This window comes from Canis lupus, chromosome 2 (assembly GCF_003254725.2).
Source record: "Canis lupus dingo isolate Sandy chromosome 2, ASM325472v2, whole genome shotgun sequence".
NCBI classification, from domain to species: domain Eukaryota; kingdom Metazoa; phylum Chordata; class Mammalia; order Carnivora; family Canidae; genus Canis; species Canis lupus.
In genome coordinates this window covers 60,650,036-60,670,009 of record NC_064244.1, presented here as the reverse complement: position 1 = coordinate 60,670,009, position 19,974 = coordinate 60,650,036, and the positions used below count along the sequence as shown (strand labels likewise).

Genomic DNA, 19,974 nt, shown 5'->3' with positions numbered 1-19,974 from the left:
ATGTGGGACTCGATCCTGGGACTCTAGGATCATCCCGTGGGCCAAAGGCAGGCGCTAAACCACTGAGCCACCCAGGGATTCCCCCCAAAAAGAAAATCTTAAAAAAAAAGCTTCCACGATATTAATATTAAACTGTTCTTTAGTTATTTAACATTTTAATGCATAATTAGCCTACAAATTATTTCCTTTCTAGACGCAATCTACGCTCATTATTAAAAGTAATCAACAATATAAATCCTAAAAGCAAAGTATAAAAAATTCCTTGTTTTCTCCCAACTCAGGGGTTGGCAATTTTTTGCTGTAAAGGGTCAGCCAGCCAGTATTTTTTGCATTGCAGGTCATATGATGGGTATAGCTATGTTCCAATAAAAGTTTTTTTAAAAAATATTTATTTATTTATTTATTCATGAGAGACACACAAAGAGGCAGAGACACGGGCAGAGGGAGAAGCAGGCTCTCTGCAGGGAGCCCGATGTGGGACTCAATCCCAGAACTTCAGGATCACGCCCTGAGCCAAAGGCAGACGCTCAACCGCTGAGCCACCCAGGTGCTCCCCAATGAAAGTTTATTTACAAAAAAGGAGGGCTGGGTTTGACACATGGGCCATAGTTTGCTCACCCCTGTCCTGATCCATGTCTCAGAGAAACTCACTGCTAATGAATGGTGTTTGGATTATACACTTCCAGACATTTTCTTTGCTTATGTAAACCTAAATGGTGTGTCTGTATGCTCATATAAAAATATGTGTATATATATATATAAAATATTCCCCCTTTTTTGCTTCTTTATAATGGAATTATCAGTGAAGTATAATTTCTTAACCATTAATTTGGCAAAGGTGTGATGTGGGGAAGTGGGGGAATTTTTATACATTGTTATTTTAACCAGAAATGTTTGTATTAACAAAACCTAGTAGAAACTTAAGGTTCTCCCAAAAGGGGCTTATTTAAATAAATATGGTATAGCTGTGCAATGGAATATTATGTATATGTTAAAAGAAATGGAGTATACTGCTATTGGAAAGATGTTCATAGTATATTAGTAAGAGATAATTAAGTAGCAAAACCTAAAAAATAGTTTTGGAAGCGGTTACTACCAGGAGAATAATCCAACATTTCTGGTTTTACCTAAAATATATTTTGAAACCTACTTTATCTAGCTTAAGCTTCTATATGTAAAATTTGGGAGGGACTTATTTTACCCACTGATAGGATATATTTGATTCACTTTTTGTTTTAAATATTTTATTTATTTATGTGTGTGTGTGAGAGATAGCAAGAGAGAGCACAAGCAGAGGAGAAGGGAAGGAAGAGAGAGAGAAAACAGGCTCCCTGCTCAGCAGGGAGCCCCACTGACCATTGGACTCAATTCCAGGACCTTGGGATCATGACCTGAGCCGAAGGCAGATGCTTAACCAACTGAGTCACCCAGGTGCCCTCATATTTGATTCTGAAGTGATTTAATATTTTTTAATACATGAATTCTAAAAGTAGTGAGTTGCTTTATGCATTTTTGCCTTTCAAATCCTTAAAATATATTTTGCCGAACATCATTATTACAATCACCTGGGAATGCCAGTTCATATTGTTCAAGAGGACCTGGTTCCCAAGTAGAAATGTAATTTAGTCCAATTAAATATGGCAGTTTTTACAAAACTGCTTAGTAGAAACAGAGGAAGATGTAAATATGCAACGTACAGAACAGACCACTGCTCTTTCAGCATGTGAATTCCCATTCTTACCTGTGGGCGCACCTTAAGAAATCTGTGAATTGATGGCCATACATTTTGTTGTGAAAATGGAAGACTCCATTGCTTAAATGATAAAACTACAAACATTTTGCAAGAAGGATTGTTACTTTTTTTTAATGCCATGGCAGATGCAAATTTTTGGTTTTGATGTCTATTTTAAGGACCTAAAACAAGGCTTTTAATCAATGTATTATACATCAAATTGATACTGTTAACTTCTGATTATTCAAATTAATAAAATATTCATAGAGAAATGTCCAAAGTTTTACATTTCTCAGACTCTCCCCCTCTCCCCCCTTAATTATCATGCCTAGAAGCTTTTTAGTAAAAGCAGCAGTCATCAGGCTGACGGAATCTGACAGGCCAGCAAGGCCCAATTACACTGGTGCTCTGTGGCACTTTGATGTCCTGGAAACGAAGAGAGATAGGGGCAAATTGGGTAGCACATTATGTTAATGACTTGATTTAATCCAGCCACTAAACTTTATGTAGCCTGTTAAAAAAGATGCTAACACTAATTATGCCACTTTGGAAAGAAAAGGAGGGGACAAGCATTTCACTCTGACAAAGCGAAGCTCATAAATGTTGTAAATGAAATGAAACAAAATGAAGTAATCTATGATTAATTATACATCACAGACATGAAAAAAAGAGGAAGAACCAAGTAATATGTCTAAGTCCTGGGAAATCTGTTAGATTCCTTTTAAGGATCAACATTTCTAAGAGATAACTAGGAGCTGTGAGATTCTGAATTATGAAAAAAAGAAACTGCGTGATCTTAAAGTGCTTATACAGCGTAGCAGGTAATTCAGATTCACAGTGTAATTGGCATAAATGATACTTATCTAGGACACTACTTCTGGTCTCACTTTTGTGACATTATAGGGTAGAGGCAATTAAAAAAATCTATCAAGTGGGGATAACCACAGAGTAGGGTTCTCTAATTACTTTTTAATTAGTCTCTGTGCCTCTAATCTATTCTTTACATTATTGATAGCATGCTCTTTTAAAATGCAATTCAAGAGGGTAAACTCCCTAAGAGCAAGAGGATTACTTCTCTGCTGCTATATTCTCAGCGCCTAGAAAAAAGCTTGGAACGCAGCAAATGGTAAAGATCTGTTTAATGAGTGAGTGATCTTCCCCCTCCCTTTAAATCCTTCATTGGCTGCTCATAGAACTTTAGGATAGACTTCAACCTTCTCAGATGATACAAGGAGTCCTCAATGCTCAGGACATGCCTATCTTTTCAGCATATCCTCCTGAGCCTCCTCAGGTTGCCATAACGTAGCCCATCCTAAAACCATTCTGAATTCCCAGAAAGAGCCATGTTCCACATTCTCTCTAATTCTTAAGCTATCATTCTTTTGACTCTAAAGATCCCTCCATGGCCCTTACTCACTCCTAATCATCTTCAACACTTGGCTCAAGCTTCACTGACTTTAGGAAGTCTTCCTTGATGAGGGTCCCTAATGTACCTGCCTGAATGTTCCCATAGCATCCTGTGCATTCCATTCTCCTAGTGCTAACCACTATGCATTGATTGTGTTTCCCCTGCAGACTGTGACTGCTTTGAGGCCAGGAACGGCTTCTTTTATGACACACAGTAGATGCTAATGAATGTAGAATTGTGATATTAGAGGACATATTACATAGGATGTGCTTATTAGCACATAAGAGCCATTCAATAATACCTTCCTTCTGATGAGAGCCATGTATCACTGTGCTGAGATTTCTACCTGAAGCAGTTCTTAAAGAAGAGGTAAAGAAAGAAACTAATGAGACACAAGGATTTTTAAGCTTAAAAAAGTTTTTGTGGTACAACACCTTAATGGAAGTTAACATCATCAATCATTGGACAAAATGACACCCTGTGCCTCCTGACATGATACACTGAAAAGGACACAACACTGCTTTTATTGTATTCCCACCATAACATATAAAGGAATATAATAGGAAAAACAGCACATAAATCCAAATTGAAGGATATTATACAATACAAATGACCTGTATTCTTTAAAAAAATGTTAATGTGAAAGATTCAACATAAAGAAAGGCTGAAACCATCATTATGGATTATAGGGCTAATGAGAGAGGAAAGCTAAATGCAGTGTGCAATATGGATTGGATCCTGGACCAGATTAATCAAATGCTATAAATTATACTACTGGGACAATTGGCAAAATTTTAATAGGGACTGCATATTAAATAGTATTGTATTATTTTTAAAAAAGATTTTATTTATTTATTCATGATAGAGAGAGAGAGGCAGAGACACAAGGCAGAGGGAGAAGCAGGCTCCATGCCGGGAGCCCGATGCGGGACTCAATCCCGGATCTCCAGGATCATGCCCTGGGCCGAAGGCAGGCGCTAAACCGCTGAGCCACCCAGGGATCCCCCAGTATTGTATTATTATCATGAAATATTTAAGGGTAAAGGAGCATGATTTCTGCAACTCGGAAATAATTCAAGAATGTATGTATATATACATCCACAGGTGCACGCATACATATATAGGAGAACCAATGGAAATGATAAATGTAATAAAATGTTAGCAATTGGTGAATGTGCGTGAAGTATATTTAGGAGTTCTTTGTACTAATTTTTCAATCTTTAAAGAAAAAGGTTCCATGTCTCATATTGAATGAATGTTAAAGTAGCACAGAGAAAAACTGGTATAATCACTAGAAAATATGGTAATTCATGATTATGATGATCTTTTGAGGTTTGTTCCTAAGTTTACAGATTAAACTATTTTACTCTATTTGGTAAATAATTTAACAAAACTAAATATCACCTATTAACATAATATACTGGTTAGTACCTTATCCTAAAAGTAGAATTTTTAAAAGCATGTTGGAGGTTATTAAGGGCTACTGAGGCATAAAGCATTGCTTATAACAGTTGCTTACTTTAAATGATATTCACACATTTGAGAAAGCATCTTAAACCATTATAATAAATCACATTTGGAATGGTAGTCAAGACTGTAGCAGTCGGTAGCAAAGTAACACAAATTACTTTCCCAGGAATAATAAGAAAAAAACTCTAGTTTACTATAAAAGAAAAAATAGATGTGTACATTAGAATTAGTTGGATATTTTAGAGACCTAGTTCTTTCTTTCGCTAAACCTCTTTGTTAAATTGAAGTTCTTTATTCTGTCTTAGTCAAAGGCAATGAACAATTCCACCGAGATGCTAGTGATGTTGCCAATACACATGGTTCCATGAATGAAGGAATTCTCAAGCTCAGCACTATGGACATTTTGGGCCAAAGAGGCTGTGAGTCCTGTGCATTGTAGCATGTTTAGCAGCAACCCTAACCCCTACCTATTAGATGCCAGTAGCAGTCCCTCCCAGCGTGACAATCCAGAATTCCTCCAGACATTGCCAAATGTCCTCTGGGGGACAAGATCTCCCCCAGTTGAGAATCATTTTGGTTTAAGGTGCTATAATTTAGATAACACCTTCCTATACTTTGAAAGTTACTTCTGAGTGATAAATATACTGTTTAGAAAATAAAATTAACTGGGATGCCTGGGTAGCTCAGCGGTTGGGTGTCTGCCTTTGGCTCAGGGCCTGATCCCAGGATCCAGGATCCAGTCCCGCATCAGGCTCCCTGCTTCTCCCTCTGCCTATGTCTCTGCCCCTGTCTTGTGTCTCTCATGAATAAATAAATAAATCTTCAAAAAAAAACCCTTACAAAAAAAGAAAATGAACTATTACAATGTCTCTTTAGTATCTACTAGATAAAATCCAAAATGTTTAGCTTCTGCATTGTATCTGAAGTCTTCTATCCTCTTATATAAAAAGGCTGCTCTATAGTTAGTGTATTCCTGACTTCTGAAATGCATATGTATCTCTGCACTAGAAGTGCACATGATTTTCTCTCTGTTATCATATATCCCCATCTTTGAGATGTCATTATTGAAACAGAACACTCCCTCTTACTGTGTGATTGGCCATAACAGAATGGATCAAGAGTATACAACTGAATAAGGATGGATGCAATCCAGTGGCTTTGCATGACTAATTAGATTTTTCTCTTTGGGGCTGGGCAGTTTTGTGTGGCTATCTTTGGGCAATAAACAAGGAAAGCAGTGAAAGTCAGCTTAAAATTAGAAAAAGTAGACATATTGCTCACAAGAGGACAGGTGGGCCAGCTCTGGGCATATCTTCCCTAAAGTCTACTGAAGAGTCACTTAAAATTTCTCCTTCCTCTGAATTTCCTTAATTGGTGACAAGATTATCAGCAAGTCACTTTATCACTTAAAAGCTCATCTGAAAAAATGAGAAGGGGGCTAGAAAACAGCTAAGTATTCTTTACCTCAACTATCTATTACATTAATTATTGGTACTATACCTCCTGGGGTGCCTGGGTGGCTCAGTGGTTGTTCTGGGGTCCTGGGATTGAGTCCCATATCAGGTTCCCCCTAGGGAGCCTGTTTCTTTCTCCCTCTGCCTATGTGTCTGCCTCTCTCTGTGTCTCTCATGAATAAATAAAATCTTAAATAAAAATGATTGGTACAATCTCTTGACATTGTTTTAAATTGTAATTTAACAGTTGAATAACTACTTAACTTTTCGTGAACACATCTTCCCAATTAATGTACATGTTCCCTGAGGGCAGGGCCAGAATACATTTACTTCCTTAGGAGAAGTGATGACAAACTGCAGACACTGAATCCAAAGGAGTCACTGCATAATGACAAGAGAGATGAGTGTTGTTTGTACTTTGACTAAATACATCCCTTAGTACCTATCTTCTTAGACTCCAGGACTGATTCAGTATCTTAGTTCTCATATTCTTATGTTCAAAAGGCTAAATTATATAGGTACCCCAAAATCCTGATGAAGTAGGCAAAGTCTTCCAGAAAAACTACTGATACATGAGAAAGAAATATCTGATTCAGACATGTAGGCTTACTACTCTTGATGTAATGAATGAGAATTCTTAATAAAATGATGTGATAGTTAAATTTTTAAAAGATTGACTGATTTGAGAGAGAGGGAGAGCACACCAAGTGAGAGCAGGGAGGGGGACACAGGGGAAAGGGGAAGCAGATTCCCCACTGAGCATGGAGCCCAACATGGGGCTTGATCTCACAACTCTGAGATCATGACCTGAGCCAAAACCAAGAATCTGACACTTAACCAACTGAGCCACCTGGGAACCCCTGATAGTTACTTTTATCTGGTAACTTGACTGGACCACTTGATTTTCAGACTTTTGGTCAAACAGTATTCTAGGTGTGTCCTTCTGGGTGTTTCTGGATAAGATTAACATTTGAATTGTTAGATTGAGTAAAGCACACTGCCCTCCCTAAAGTTGATGGGGCCTCCTCCAATCAACTGAAGACCAGAATAGAACAAAAATGCTGAGAACTCCTCTTGTCTGATGGCCTTCAGATGTAACACTGGTCTCTTCCTGACTTTGAACTTGAACTGAAACACTGACTCTGTTTAAGTCTCGAACCTACCTGCTTTCCAGCTAGAACTTATGCCATTGGCACTCGAAGTTTTAAGGTCTTCAGACTCAGACTGGAACCACACCATTGACTTTCCTGGGTCTCCAGCTTGCTGAATGTAGATCCTGAGACGTCTCAGTCTCCATAACCATGCAACTCAATTCCTTACATCTCTTGATATGTACATATTTATTCATGTTATCTTATTGGTTCTGTTTTCCTGGAAAACCCTAATACAAATGGCTATGAAGCTAAATCCCACACAAGGGGCCCATTTTCCCTTTGATTCCCATTTTCAAAAATTTCTAATAGAGAGCAGAGAATTTCTATGCATTAGTTTGATAAATAATTTAACAATTTCAAGTTTGATAAAGCAAAAAAGCTAAACTGAATTGAACTAAACGTATCATTAAAAGTCTATAGGCAATCATATTCAGGATTCCTTCCTTCCTTGATTTACTGATTTTGAACAATAAAGATTCCATATATCAGGATGGCATGGGTCAGGTAATAATTAATAATAATGACAATAAAACACTGGACAGATGAACTGTTTGTATTTGTCAATCATCTGTTTGTATTTGGATCTGTTCTGCAGAGAGGTTAAGCTAAGAATTTTAAGAGTTGAAAGAAGTGTTCTAATTCTTATCCATAAAGTAGAAATTCTAAAAAAAAGGAGTACAATGAATCATTTCAGGAAAATTAATGGATAGAAAAAGCTAGGGCCTTTCTACTTTACTAACGTTTTCTTTATAAAATCTACCCCCCTCTTAAAATAAAAAATGCTCTGGTAAGTGGTATATTTCCCATATAAAGTATACTTATAGAAGATAAATTACCTTCTATGAAGGTTTAATATTTTGGCAGAAATTAAATAACTTTAATAGTTTATCAGGGACATATTTAACATATGAATGAATTCACATTTGCAAGTATTATATTTTTAAATGCAATATCCCATTTTCAATTCTTAAAGCTCAGATTGGAATTTTAAAAAAGATTTTATTTATTTATTTGAGAGAGAGAGAGAGTGCACATCAGGTGGAGGAACAGAGGCAGAGGGACAAGCAGAGTTCCTGCTAAGCAGGGAGCCCGATGAGGAGCTCACTCCTAGGACCCTAAGATCATGACTTGAACTGAAGTCAGACGTTTAAGTGACTGAGCCACCCAGGCACCCCTCATATTAGATTGAATACATCTTTGTATAATCATTCTGAAAAGGAGTCAGGGAAGTCAACTGTTTTTAGCAAGTAACTATTTTTTTTTTAAGATTTTATTTATTTATTTATTTATTTATTTATTTATTATTTATTTATTCATGAGAAACAGAGAGAGAGAGAGAGAGAGGCAGAGACACAGGCAGAGGGAGAAAAGCAGACTCCCTGAGGAGAGCCTGATGTGGGACTCAATTCCAGATCCTAGGATCATGACCTGAGCCAAAGGCAGACACCCAACCATTGAGCCACCCAGGCATCCCAGCAAGTAACTATTTTTTTGTTTTTTAAGATTTTATTTATTTATTCATGAGAGACACAAAGGGAGAGAGAGGCAGAGACACAGGCAGAGGGAGAAGCAGGCTCCATGCAGGAGCCTGATGTGGGACTCGATCCCAGGACTCCAGGATTAGCCCTGGGCCAAAAGCAGGCACTAAACCCCTGAGCCACCCAGGGATCCCCCCCCAGCAAGTTAACTATTAAAGCTGCTGATGACAAGTATTGTTAACATGTAAGCAAAAATAACACATGTTATGATCCATTATGTAATGAAACTACCTATGAATTTTTTTTTGTACTAGATGATTACATGGGTAAGATTGTGAGAATACATTAAAATTTTCCCAGAAATATTTCTGCCTTAAGATTTTCATGTATGAAGACTGATACACTATTAAGGAAAAGCAGCTTTATTCTGTAACACTTCTAGCTGGCATCAAGCTACTGACCTGTTTGATATTCTTGGAGATAGGAGCTGGAATAATACACTCATCACTGTCAGATGCTGATCTGTCTTCCTCCTCTGTTAAAAAATAAAAATTTAGTGGTTCAAGTCTGTTTAACCAATTATATTTATACCTTGTGAAATGGAGCGAAATAAGAATATGTTATAAGGATGATCTTAAAAGGAGAATATGATAATCATGGCTAGACCTTTCTTAGCAGCAAAGATATTTTCTTTTACATTATATTGTAGAAAGAGAAAAAAAAATGATGAAAAACTCCTAGTTTAGTTTTAGTAGAAACATAATATAGCTTGCTCTGAAATTCAAAAATAATCTTTTCAAAGAGAAGGACAGGGTAATAGGTGTTTCCTTATAGCCTAACCAACTATATTGTGCAAAAACCAAGTTATTCTTAACTATTATGTAGAAACATATTTAAAATTTTGCAATTTTATTGTGGCAAAATTGCCATATGATAAACTGCACATATTTAAAGAGAAAAATTTGATACTATGATATACGTATAATTTGTGAACATATCTGTCACCCTGTTAAGTATCCTTATGCTCCCTTGTAATCTACTCCTTTTCTATATCTCTGTATTCCCTAAGCACCACCTAAGTGCTGTTACTCTTGTTGCCTCTTCTAGATATTTATATAAATTAAACCCTGTTAAGAGTTGTCTTCTTTGTCTGAGTTCTTAGTTTTAATTTTTAAAAAGTTAATTTCTCTAGAATAATTCAGATGATAGTACAAAACCCAAAGAGAACATAAAGCCGCTTAAAATATAAACTGGGAACATGGTCAGCAGTAAGACTTGCATTCATTACACTGTGGCATTCCAGGTTGAGAAAAGAAAGTGTGTGGGCAGCCCGGGTGGCTCAGCAGTTTAGTGCCACCTTTGGCCCAGGGCCTGGATTGAGCCCCACGTCAGGCTCCCTGCATGGAGCCTGCTTATTCCTCTGCCTGTGTCTCTGCCTCCCTCTCTCTCTCTCTCTCTCTGTGTCTCTCATGAATAAAAAAGTAAAATCTTTAAAAAAAAAAGAGAGAGAAAGAGATAAGAAGGTGTGCAACAATTCCAGCTGTCAGTAGCTAACTGGACTGAATTGTGTCTCATGTTGGTCATGAAATAGGTTATCATGGAGTAGATCCACTGTTACATGAAGATGTCCTAGGAGGCATGCTCTAACAGATTTTAAAAAAAGCACAGAATTAAGTAAATAATATTAATTTAAGAAAGGGAAAAAATCACCTTCTGGTTCCAATTCCTCAGTTATTTCTGTTTCATCTTCAGAAGAAGTCCAGCTTTGATTTGCAACCTGGCCCTCAGATAGGAAGGACACATCATCATCTTTTCCTTGTTGTATTTTCTCTTTTACCTTAACTTCACTGCTTTCTTGAGAAACCTGAAGAAATACAAGCACACTGATACACTCACTGTTCCTTAGATCACATGTGTGTGGACTTGCTGAAGCACCTCAGAAAGCATGTAAGGCTTGAGACTTAAATATACAGACAGGCATTATATGTAAGTGAGTCATTAGAAAAACTATCATTAAAATTGCACAGAAAAATGGATAAATGAAAACATTATTATAGGCCAAGAATGAAAAATGCATTAATATCAAATTAATTTTTGATTATTAAAAAAATCATTATCAAAATGAATTTTACATTATTACTCTAATTCATATATTTATTTGTTAGCTGCTAATATCAGCATAATTGTAGCTGATACAACACTGGTCATGTTTTGATTTTTCTGTTCCCACGAAGTTATACACAAAAATATGATCAATGCTATGAATTCTTGATCCATGATAATACAAAGACAATCTTTTAGGAACCAAATTAAACCTTTCAAAATAATTTTAATTCAAACCCATACCTCAGGAATATGTGAAAGAGCTGGCATATTAGTTTCTATTTCTGGTGTATGCTCCACTTCTGATGAAATTTCCTTCACATCTTCAGGAGGAATAGATATTTCCTTTTATTGATGTAAAAACATGCATATATGTTACTTTATATTTATTACTAAATCCCAAATGATCCTAAGACTTATATATAGAGAGAAGAGTAAATACAGTAGTTATCTGTATGACCCTAAATTTAGTGTATTTCCGTAAAATGGTTGATAGTTATGGTATATATATGTAATTTAAGAACTGCTAAGTGTGGGGTGCCTGAATGGCTCAGTGGGTTAAGCACCTGCCTTTGGCTCATGATCCCACAGTCTTGGAATGGAACCCTACATTGGGCTCCCTGATCAGTGGGGAGTCTGCTTCTCCCTCTCCCGCTGCGGCTCTCCCTGCTTGTGCTTCTTCTCTCTCTCTGTCAAATAAATAAATAAAATCTTAAAAAAAAAAAAAAAAAAGAATTCCAAGTATCATTCATTGAAGCATTGTTTATAATTGCAAAAAAAGTGAAAACAATGCAAATGTCCAACAGTATAGGATTAAGTAAAATATGGTATATACAAATACCTGAGTTCTTTGCAAACATGAAAAATTTGATAATGTAGATCTGTACTTACTGACACTGAAGAGAGTGCCCAATACAGTTTTAAGTAATAAAGCTATTTACAGAAAAATATACATAGTTTTATATTGTTTTGTTAAAAAACAAACATGCAATGTGCATATTCCCATGGGAATAAGTATGGAAGGAAATTCACTAAAATTCTATCTCTGATATATTGATTTGGAAAAATTTAATTTTTAATTTTTTTTTGCTTATTTGTATTTTCTAATATTTCTAAGATGATTATACATTTTTCATGTAATTAAAAATTGCATATGCTAAGATACATAATGTCTATGATCAACATTATTTTTTAACTGTATAAAATATCAATTTCTAGTCAACCATTTTCCAGGATTCATAAACTGATGTGTATTTTTAAAATACAGCTTATGATTTTTGCTATTTTATTTATTAATTTTTTAAAAAAGATTTTATTTCTTTATCATGAGAGATAGAAAAAGACAAAGACATAGGCAAAGGGAGAAGCAGGCTCCCCGTGGGGCACTAGATGTGGGACTCGATCCCAAGACCCCGGGATCATGACCTGAGCCGAAGGCTGATGCTCAACCTCTGAGCCCCCCAGGCACCCCTGGCATATTTTAAAAATGCTTTTTTAAGCATTTTGCTTAAAAAATATGCCCCCCAGGCATATTTTAAAAATGCTATTTTAAAATAGCATTTTTGCTATTTTAAAAGTAAACATGTCCAATATAGAAAATGGGAAAGATAAACCAGAAATCAAAAGAAATTAATATAAATCCATATTCTTATTACCCAATGATAATATCCATTAATAAGAGATCACCAGTCAAGACGTCTGATTGACTGAACCATCCAGGTGCCCTTTATGATTAATTTTTAATGCAAATAAAAAACTTTCTTGGTTACATAGTGGGAATTATACTACAAATACAATATATACTGTTACATTTAAAAAACCTCAATATTACAACATAAAATTTTCTCCTAGTATGACACTTCGGGTAAACATCATAGTTAATAAATATTGTATTAAAATGAATGGATGTAGGGACGACTGGGTGGCTCAGTGGTTGAGCATTTGTCTTTGGCTCAGGGCATGATCCTGGGATCTGGGATGGAGTACCACATCGGCTCCCTGTAGGGAGCTTGCTTCTCCCTCTGCCTATGTCTCTGCCTTGCTGTCTCTTTGTGTTTCTCATGAGTAGACAGACAAATCTTTAAAAAAAAATGAATGAATGTATCATAATTTAATGAACCATTTTACTGGTGTTGGACATTTAACTAGATCACTATTTTCAGCTATTGTGATCACATTCCAACACATATCTCTGTGTATGTCTTTTTTATGTTTATGATCATTTATGTAGAAATCTGGCTACTTATGTTCGAACCCCAGATCTAATATTTTACCTGAGCAGTTACTTTTCTTTTGTATATTTTTTTTATTGGAGTCCGATTTGCCAACATATAGCAAGCATAACACCCAGTCCTAAGCAAGTCACTTAAGCTCTGTTCATATTACTCCTGATTTTTTTTTAAAGATTTATTTTTATTTTAGAGAGCAAGAGAGAGAATATGCAAGTAGGGGAGGGGCCATGGGAAAGGGAGAGAGAGAATCTCAAGTTGACTCTGCCCTGAGTGCAAGCCCAACATTCAACATGGGGCTTGATCTCACAACCCTTGAGATCCTTCACTGACTAAGGCACCCAGGTGCCCCTTACTTTCCTGATCTTTCAATGGGAATAATTCTAATATGATCATAAGGTTGTTGTGAGGATTAAATGATTTTGTGGACATATAGAATTTAGTTCAGTGTCTGACACATAATGAGCACTCAATAAGTGTTAGCTATTTAATACTGCCTGAATAATTATTATTGAATTCATTTATTTAGCACATATATATTAAAAGCACTGTATATGCCAGATATTATTTTAAACTCTAAGGAGAAAATATATTTTTATTTTTAATTATTTTTATTTTTTAAAGATTTTATTTATTTAAGAGAGCGAGCAAACACATGAGTGGGGGTAGGATGGGGTAGGGGAGGAGCAGTGGGAGAGGGGAAGCAGACTCCCTGCTAAGCAGAGAGCCTGATGTGGAGCTCAATCCCAGGACCCTGAGATCATGACCTGAGCTGAAGGCAGACACTTAATGGACTGAGCCACCCAGGTGCCCTGAGGAAAAAAAAAATTAATCTGGGTGATGGTTACACAAGTGTGTACATAGGTAAAAATTCATTGAGCTCTATGCTTAAGTTTTGTGTCCTTTAACTATTTAAGAGTTATATCTCAATTACAAGGAAAAAAAAATATTTTTAAAGTCCAAAAGAGATGATGGGGACTTGAGTGGTGATAATGGAGATGATGTGAATACAGGGTATATTTTCAAAGTATAGCTGACAGGTGGATGAACTGGTGGATGAACTGGTTGTAGGATGTGAAAAAGAGAATGACAAAGGAATGCCTTCAAAATTTCATGACTGTGAAACTGAGTGAATGATTAATCATTTACTAAGAATGGGAAACAATGAAAGAAACATTTTGGAAGAGGGCTGTGAAGTCACATTTGGTTTTTGACATGTTAAGTTTAGATTCCTATTACACATCCAGGACATATGAAATAAGCAGGAAGGAAATAAATTTGGAATTTGAGATCAAGACTGAAGGTAATAAATATGAGAGAGATTGTATCTAGATGTTTAACACTATGAGACTGGGTAAGACCTCTGAATGTAGATACAGAGTGAGTAGAAGTCTAGGTCTGCAGTGAAACTGCTGAGGCAACTTGACAATAGAAGATTTGGTATAGGACAGTGAGAAGAATAACGGGTAAAGCTGGAGAGAAACTAGAAAGATACAGTGTTCCAGAAGCTAAGTAAAGAGGGAGCAAGTAAAAAAAAAAAAAAAAAAGAGGGAGCAAGTATTCCACTGTGTCGAATGTTACTGGGAGGCAGAAAACTGACTACTGGATATGGCAAAATCAAAGTATTGGTGACCTTAGCAAGAGTGGTTTTAACTGAGGATGAATTTTGACTAGCATGAGTTCAAGAAACAGTGTGAAGAAAGGGAAACAGAATTAGGACTTTCTGAAGAGGTTTCTTCCCATCCCCCACTACCCCCGCCCCCCAATAAATGGGGGCAGAGAATTAGAGCAGTAGCTGGAGTTACAAATGGAGTCATAGGAGGGTTTAGATCAAAAACTATTAAGAGTTAACATTTATACACAATGCCAAATTATAAAGCCAACATTTAAAGGAAAAAGAAGTATTTTATTTACTAGTTTCCTTTGAAATCAGGTAGAGTATACTACACCTATATCATTTATTTAAAATATTTGGTATGCGAGAAAAAAATCATTATTTTCAGTGGTTACTACTTACAGAACTCTGATGTGGTGTGATATCCACAAAAGACACTTTCTTATCTACAGGTGTTAAACGCCGCCTTGGTTTAGGTGTTGGTGCCTAAGATAAATCAATATGTCAAACTGAGTATCATGAACATATACTTAGATAAGACTTCAGCTATTTTTTCTTTCTTTTTTTAAATACTATTTCTTAAGTTCTATAGGAAATTCAAAGTCACTGCTACTCACAACAACTAATGTGCTAACAGAGGATGCTGGAGGTGCTCTTTGAACAACTTCTGACTCTTCTTGGCGTATAAAATTTCCTAAGTCTTTAGTTGTTATAGATCCACTTGGTGGAAGGTAAGCAAATTTCCATTTCAATATAACATGAATGGTTCCTGCAGGATGCTTTTTATGATCTGTTAACTCAAACATTCCTGTCAAGTTACAAAAATAATTTTAATAAATGCCAGAGTATTACCATAAGAATTAAAGAAGAACAAAGAGAACTACCCACAACTTTAAAAATAATTTTGGTTTTTACTCACACCTCAAATGGCTTAGAGAATAAAGACAAAATAATCTGATAGGTTCATCTCTGAAGCACATTGCTTTCAGAACTTGAGGCCTCACTGATAATATTGATTCCAAGATGAGAAAATTAACTTATAAATATTTTAATTCACTGAAATTAAATTCAGAGATTACTCAGAACTTTTAGCCTTCCTCTAAGACATTATTTGGGTTATAGCTCAAGTATCAACCTTCTTTTGCCTTAAATATTCTTGCAAAAGACTTGTCTCTATAGAAAAATATATTAAAACCTCACAATTTAAAATAATTTATGTATCTAAGGAAGTCTTCATATTACCATAGGATTTTATCATAATTTTAACATATTTCACTGGGATTTGTTAAATTACTCCAAATTAATAGTAGCACAGCAAAAAAAAAAAAAAAAAAAAGTCTAGAAAATAAACAAAATGCCCAAAACGGCAATAAGAGTATCACCTAGCTTGTAACTGTAATACAGAGTCACAAATTTTAGTCATCGCACTAAATTTTTCAGTATGAAAAATTCCAGACTTGAAGATAGCAAATCTATATTTCAAGTATAATGGTTGTTTAGGAGTAGTATCCTTTACGTGGTCCTCAAATGTTTGACACATCTTTTAATGGCTGGCTGGGAAAGAGCCACAAAACAACTCTAGACTTTAGAACAAAAGAATATAGATAGAACATAAGGAGTTGATAAAATTCTATTATAGGCATGGGTGGGACTTCCAGAGTGGCTGAGTGAAGAGCTCAGTAAATCCTTCCCACAAAAAGAATGACAAGATAAAACTGGACAAAATGATCAAAAACAACCATTCAAGGGCTCTGGAAATTAAAAAAAGGTATACAACAAATTGAGAACATATTGATGAGAATCTACAGAAACTCAGTAATGGGGATCCCTGGGTGGCTCAGCGGTTTAGCGCCTGCCTTCAGCCCAGGGCATGATCCTGGAATCCCGGGATCAAGTTCCGCATCAGGCTCCCTGCAAGTAGCCTGCTTCTCCCTCTGCCTGTGTCTCTGCCTCTCTGCCTCTTTCTCTCTCTCTGTGTCTCTCATGAATAAATAAAATCTTAAAAAAAAAAAAAAAGAAACTCAGTAACAACAGACTCTATTAAAAGTCAGAACAGACTCTATTAAGCTACTTCCCTGGCTGACCATGAGACTTGCAGACTGCCTGAACTTTGAAAAACAATTACCCAACAAGTACACTAACCCACAAAGGGTGGAAGCCTATCAGCTCAAGGTATTAAGTACAACCTATGACCAATCAATGATAAATAAAAACTTAGCAGAGACATCAGTAGGTACAGTGAGTGGAAGATACGAAATTAGTTCAGGCAAGTTACCAAGCAAAAACAGCAAGAGAAGCACCCTGTGGAGTAGGGGAGGGTTGAAATCTAGAGTTGCTATAATATAGTATCCTAAATGTCCAGTTTTAAACAATAACAAAAAATCATGGCACATGTGGAAAAACAGGAGTGTATGCTGCATATATAGGAAAAAAGGCCATCAATAGACGCCTTCTAGAAGTGTTACACTTCAATAGACGCCTTCTTGGTGTTACACTCAGCAGACAAAAACATCAGAACAGCTATTATATGTTCAAATAATTTAAATAAATGATATTTAAAGAATTAAAGGAAAATGTGATGACAATGCCTTATAAAACAGAGAATATAATAAAGAGCAATTTTATAGAAAAGAACTAAATAGAAATTCTGGAATTGAAATTACAATTACGAAAACAAAATTCTGTAGGGGGGCTCAATAGGAGATTTGAGCTAGCAGAATGAATCAGTGAACTTGAATACTGACCAGTAGAGATTATCCAATATGCAGAGAGAACATGGAAAAAAATGAATAGAGCTTCGGAGATCTGTGGGACACCACAGATATACATGCAATGGGAATTCAAGAGAGAAAGGGATGAAAAGAACAAAAGAAATAACAGCACAAAACTCCCTATATTTTGTACATAACATTACCTTACACATAAAGAAGCTCAACAAATTCCAAGTAGGATAAACACAGTGGGATCCAAACCTATACACATCACGGTCTGTTTAAAGAAACACACACGCACACACACACACACACACACACACGAAAATCTTGAAGACAGTATCAAGTACAAGGGAATCATATTAAGAGCTGATTTCTCGTTAGAAACAATGCATGCCAGAAATTAGTTACCTGATGTACCCAAAGTGCAAAAGAAAAAAATAACTGATGACTAAGAATATTATACCTGGTAAGACTATCCTTTAAAAAATAAAAGCAAAATAAAGACATTCCTAGATAAAAATTGAGAGAAGTCATTACTAGCAGACCTGAATTACAAGACATATTAAAGGAAGTTCTCTAGGTTATAAGGAAGTGATACCAGATGGTAACTCAAATCAACATAAAGGAATAGAGACCAACACAAATAATCACATAGGTAATTATGAAAGACAGTGTAAATATGTTTTTTGTCATTTCTTAACTGATTTAAAAGATAACTGCATAAAACAGTAATAGCAAAATTATATTGTTGAGCTTACATAAAGATAAAAAGTATATGGTAATAATAGCACAAAGGAGAAAGAGGCAGTGGAGTTATATTGGAGTACGGAAATAATGCCAGACAGAAACACAAATCCATAGGAAGAAATAAAGAATATCAGAAATGGGAGAGGGGGAGGGAGGGAAGAAAGAATACCAAAATTGGTAAACACATAAGTTAACGTGAAGGTCTATAATTATAGTCTCCCTCCTCCTGATTTCTTTAAAAGACAAAAAATCATATAAAGGAATAATTATAGCATTGTTGAGTTTATAACATATATAGGTATTCTTTATACAAATATAGAACAGTAATAGCACAAAGAAGAGGGGAGGAAATGGAATTATATTGGGGTAGACTTTCTATATTTTGATAGAGTTGTTAGTATTAATTTTAGACTGATATGTCAAGATACATATTGGTAATCTGCAGAACTACTAAGAACATAACTAGAAAAAAAAACTATAGGCCCAAAGTTTAAGATTATCTGAGAACATTAGGAAGGTTAATCATATCTGTAACTGAAGTATAATTTAGGTTTGTTTTTATAATTTCAGATTCAAGAAATATGCTTACCTGAGATACACCTGTCATGTGCCAATGAAATCAGAGGCACATTGACTTTTCCTATGTAAATATTCTCTTGAGTATCACTATCATCAAACACATAAAAACTCAGAGACTCTGACTTAAGGTATCGATCCAAATCCATATTCATTGGCACTGGGAAACACATATGATCCTCAAATTGTGGATCATTGCTACTGGGAATGATGGCTGTATCATGGTCTGCAAAATCAAAAAACTTGTATACAACATATGGGTGTGGCTGAAGGTGGCTTCCTCGGGACTGCAGGTTGTTGCAACACCTTACTGTAATATGAAGTTCATTTAAGTTGCCATCTGTGGAATCAGTAGAACTGAGCTGGGCAGTTTTGGGTGCTTGCTGACTTGACTGGAAAAAAATACATATTTATATTATAGTAATAATACAATGAGAAGATAAACAGCAGCTGCCAAATTCCAAACAAAATAATTTTGTAAATGGACAAAAAGATGCATATTTACACTTCATAGTGAATTTCTCAGTAAAAGACCTGATCCTCAGTCAAAAGCAATACTCCCTAGAACATAGGTGAACAGGTGATCTTAAGCTATGAGCAATAAACATACATGCCTGAACATACACGTAGAGACTACTGTTAAAACCTTTAATTCTTTAATTCTATTTAATAGCTAATGAATAAAGTGAACAGATGGGTCCAAAGACAAATGTTTTCTAGTTCACAAATTTATTAAGAGCTAATTCTTCAACCACTCCAGCTATTGTGACCATATCTCACTCCTATGTAAGAATCCAATGAATTTGATGGAGTCCACCCACAGACATTGTTTTGTTATATTTGAGTTGGCCCTCATCTTCAACCCTTGGTGTATGGGGAAGCAAACATGAGCCTAAAATTAGCCAGTAAACTGAAGCTCAACTGTTATAAGAACAAGAGAACAAGGTCAGAGATAAACATCGGCGGACATAATAAGTTGGATTGGGAGGACATTTCAGAAGAAAGATGAGTGAAAGGTATTAGGCAGAGGTAGAAGCTACTGTACAACTCCATATGAAACTTTTGTTCAGGTGCCAGTGCATAAGCATTTTAGCAAACAATTGCAGTAACTAACTTGTTAAGCTCACCATAGCTGATGACCTAGCATAAAGAAACGTTAGTGTTCCAGCGCCGTGTTTAGTGTTGGAGAATTCTCTACTTTCTACAAAGGGGGCTCCTCTTTCACTGTATTTCTAAATTTGGATTGAGCATCTGGAACCTCTGACTCCAGCAGTGTTTACTGGAGAAGGCAAAAT

The 19,974-nt window shown here is 35.8% G+C and overlaps 1 protein-coding gene across 5 annotated transcripts in view; it reads right to left on the bottom strand.

Moving 5' to 3' along the window:
- The window catches only part of RPGRIP1L (RPGRIP1 like), a 94,195-nt gene that overhangs the window by 24,972 nt on the left and 49,249 nt on the right, over positions 1–19,974 (bottom strand). For 4 of the 5 annotated variants that reach the window (XM_025447099.3, XM_049104384.1, XM_025447100.3 and 1 more), the window contains 6 exons: positions 18,693–19,071; positions 15,260–15,450; positions 15,045–15,128; positions 11,043–11,144; positions 10,407–10,560; positions 9,158–9,231 (listed from right to left, as the gene is read on the bottom strand). In XM_025447099.3, the coding sequence (XP_025302884.1) occupies positions 9,158–9,231; positions 10,407–10,560; positions 11,043–11,144; positions 15,045–15,128; positions 15,260–15,450; positions 18,693–19,071 (984 nt within the window). Of the gene's footprint in view, positions 1–6,335; positions 6,446–9,157; positions 9,232–10,406; positions 10,561–11,042; positions 11,145–15,044; positions 15,129–15,259; positions 15,451–18,692; positions 19,072–19,974 lie in introns of those variants that run through there. The other variant, XM_049104389.1, reaches the window with a different exon arrangement.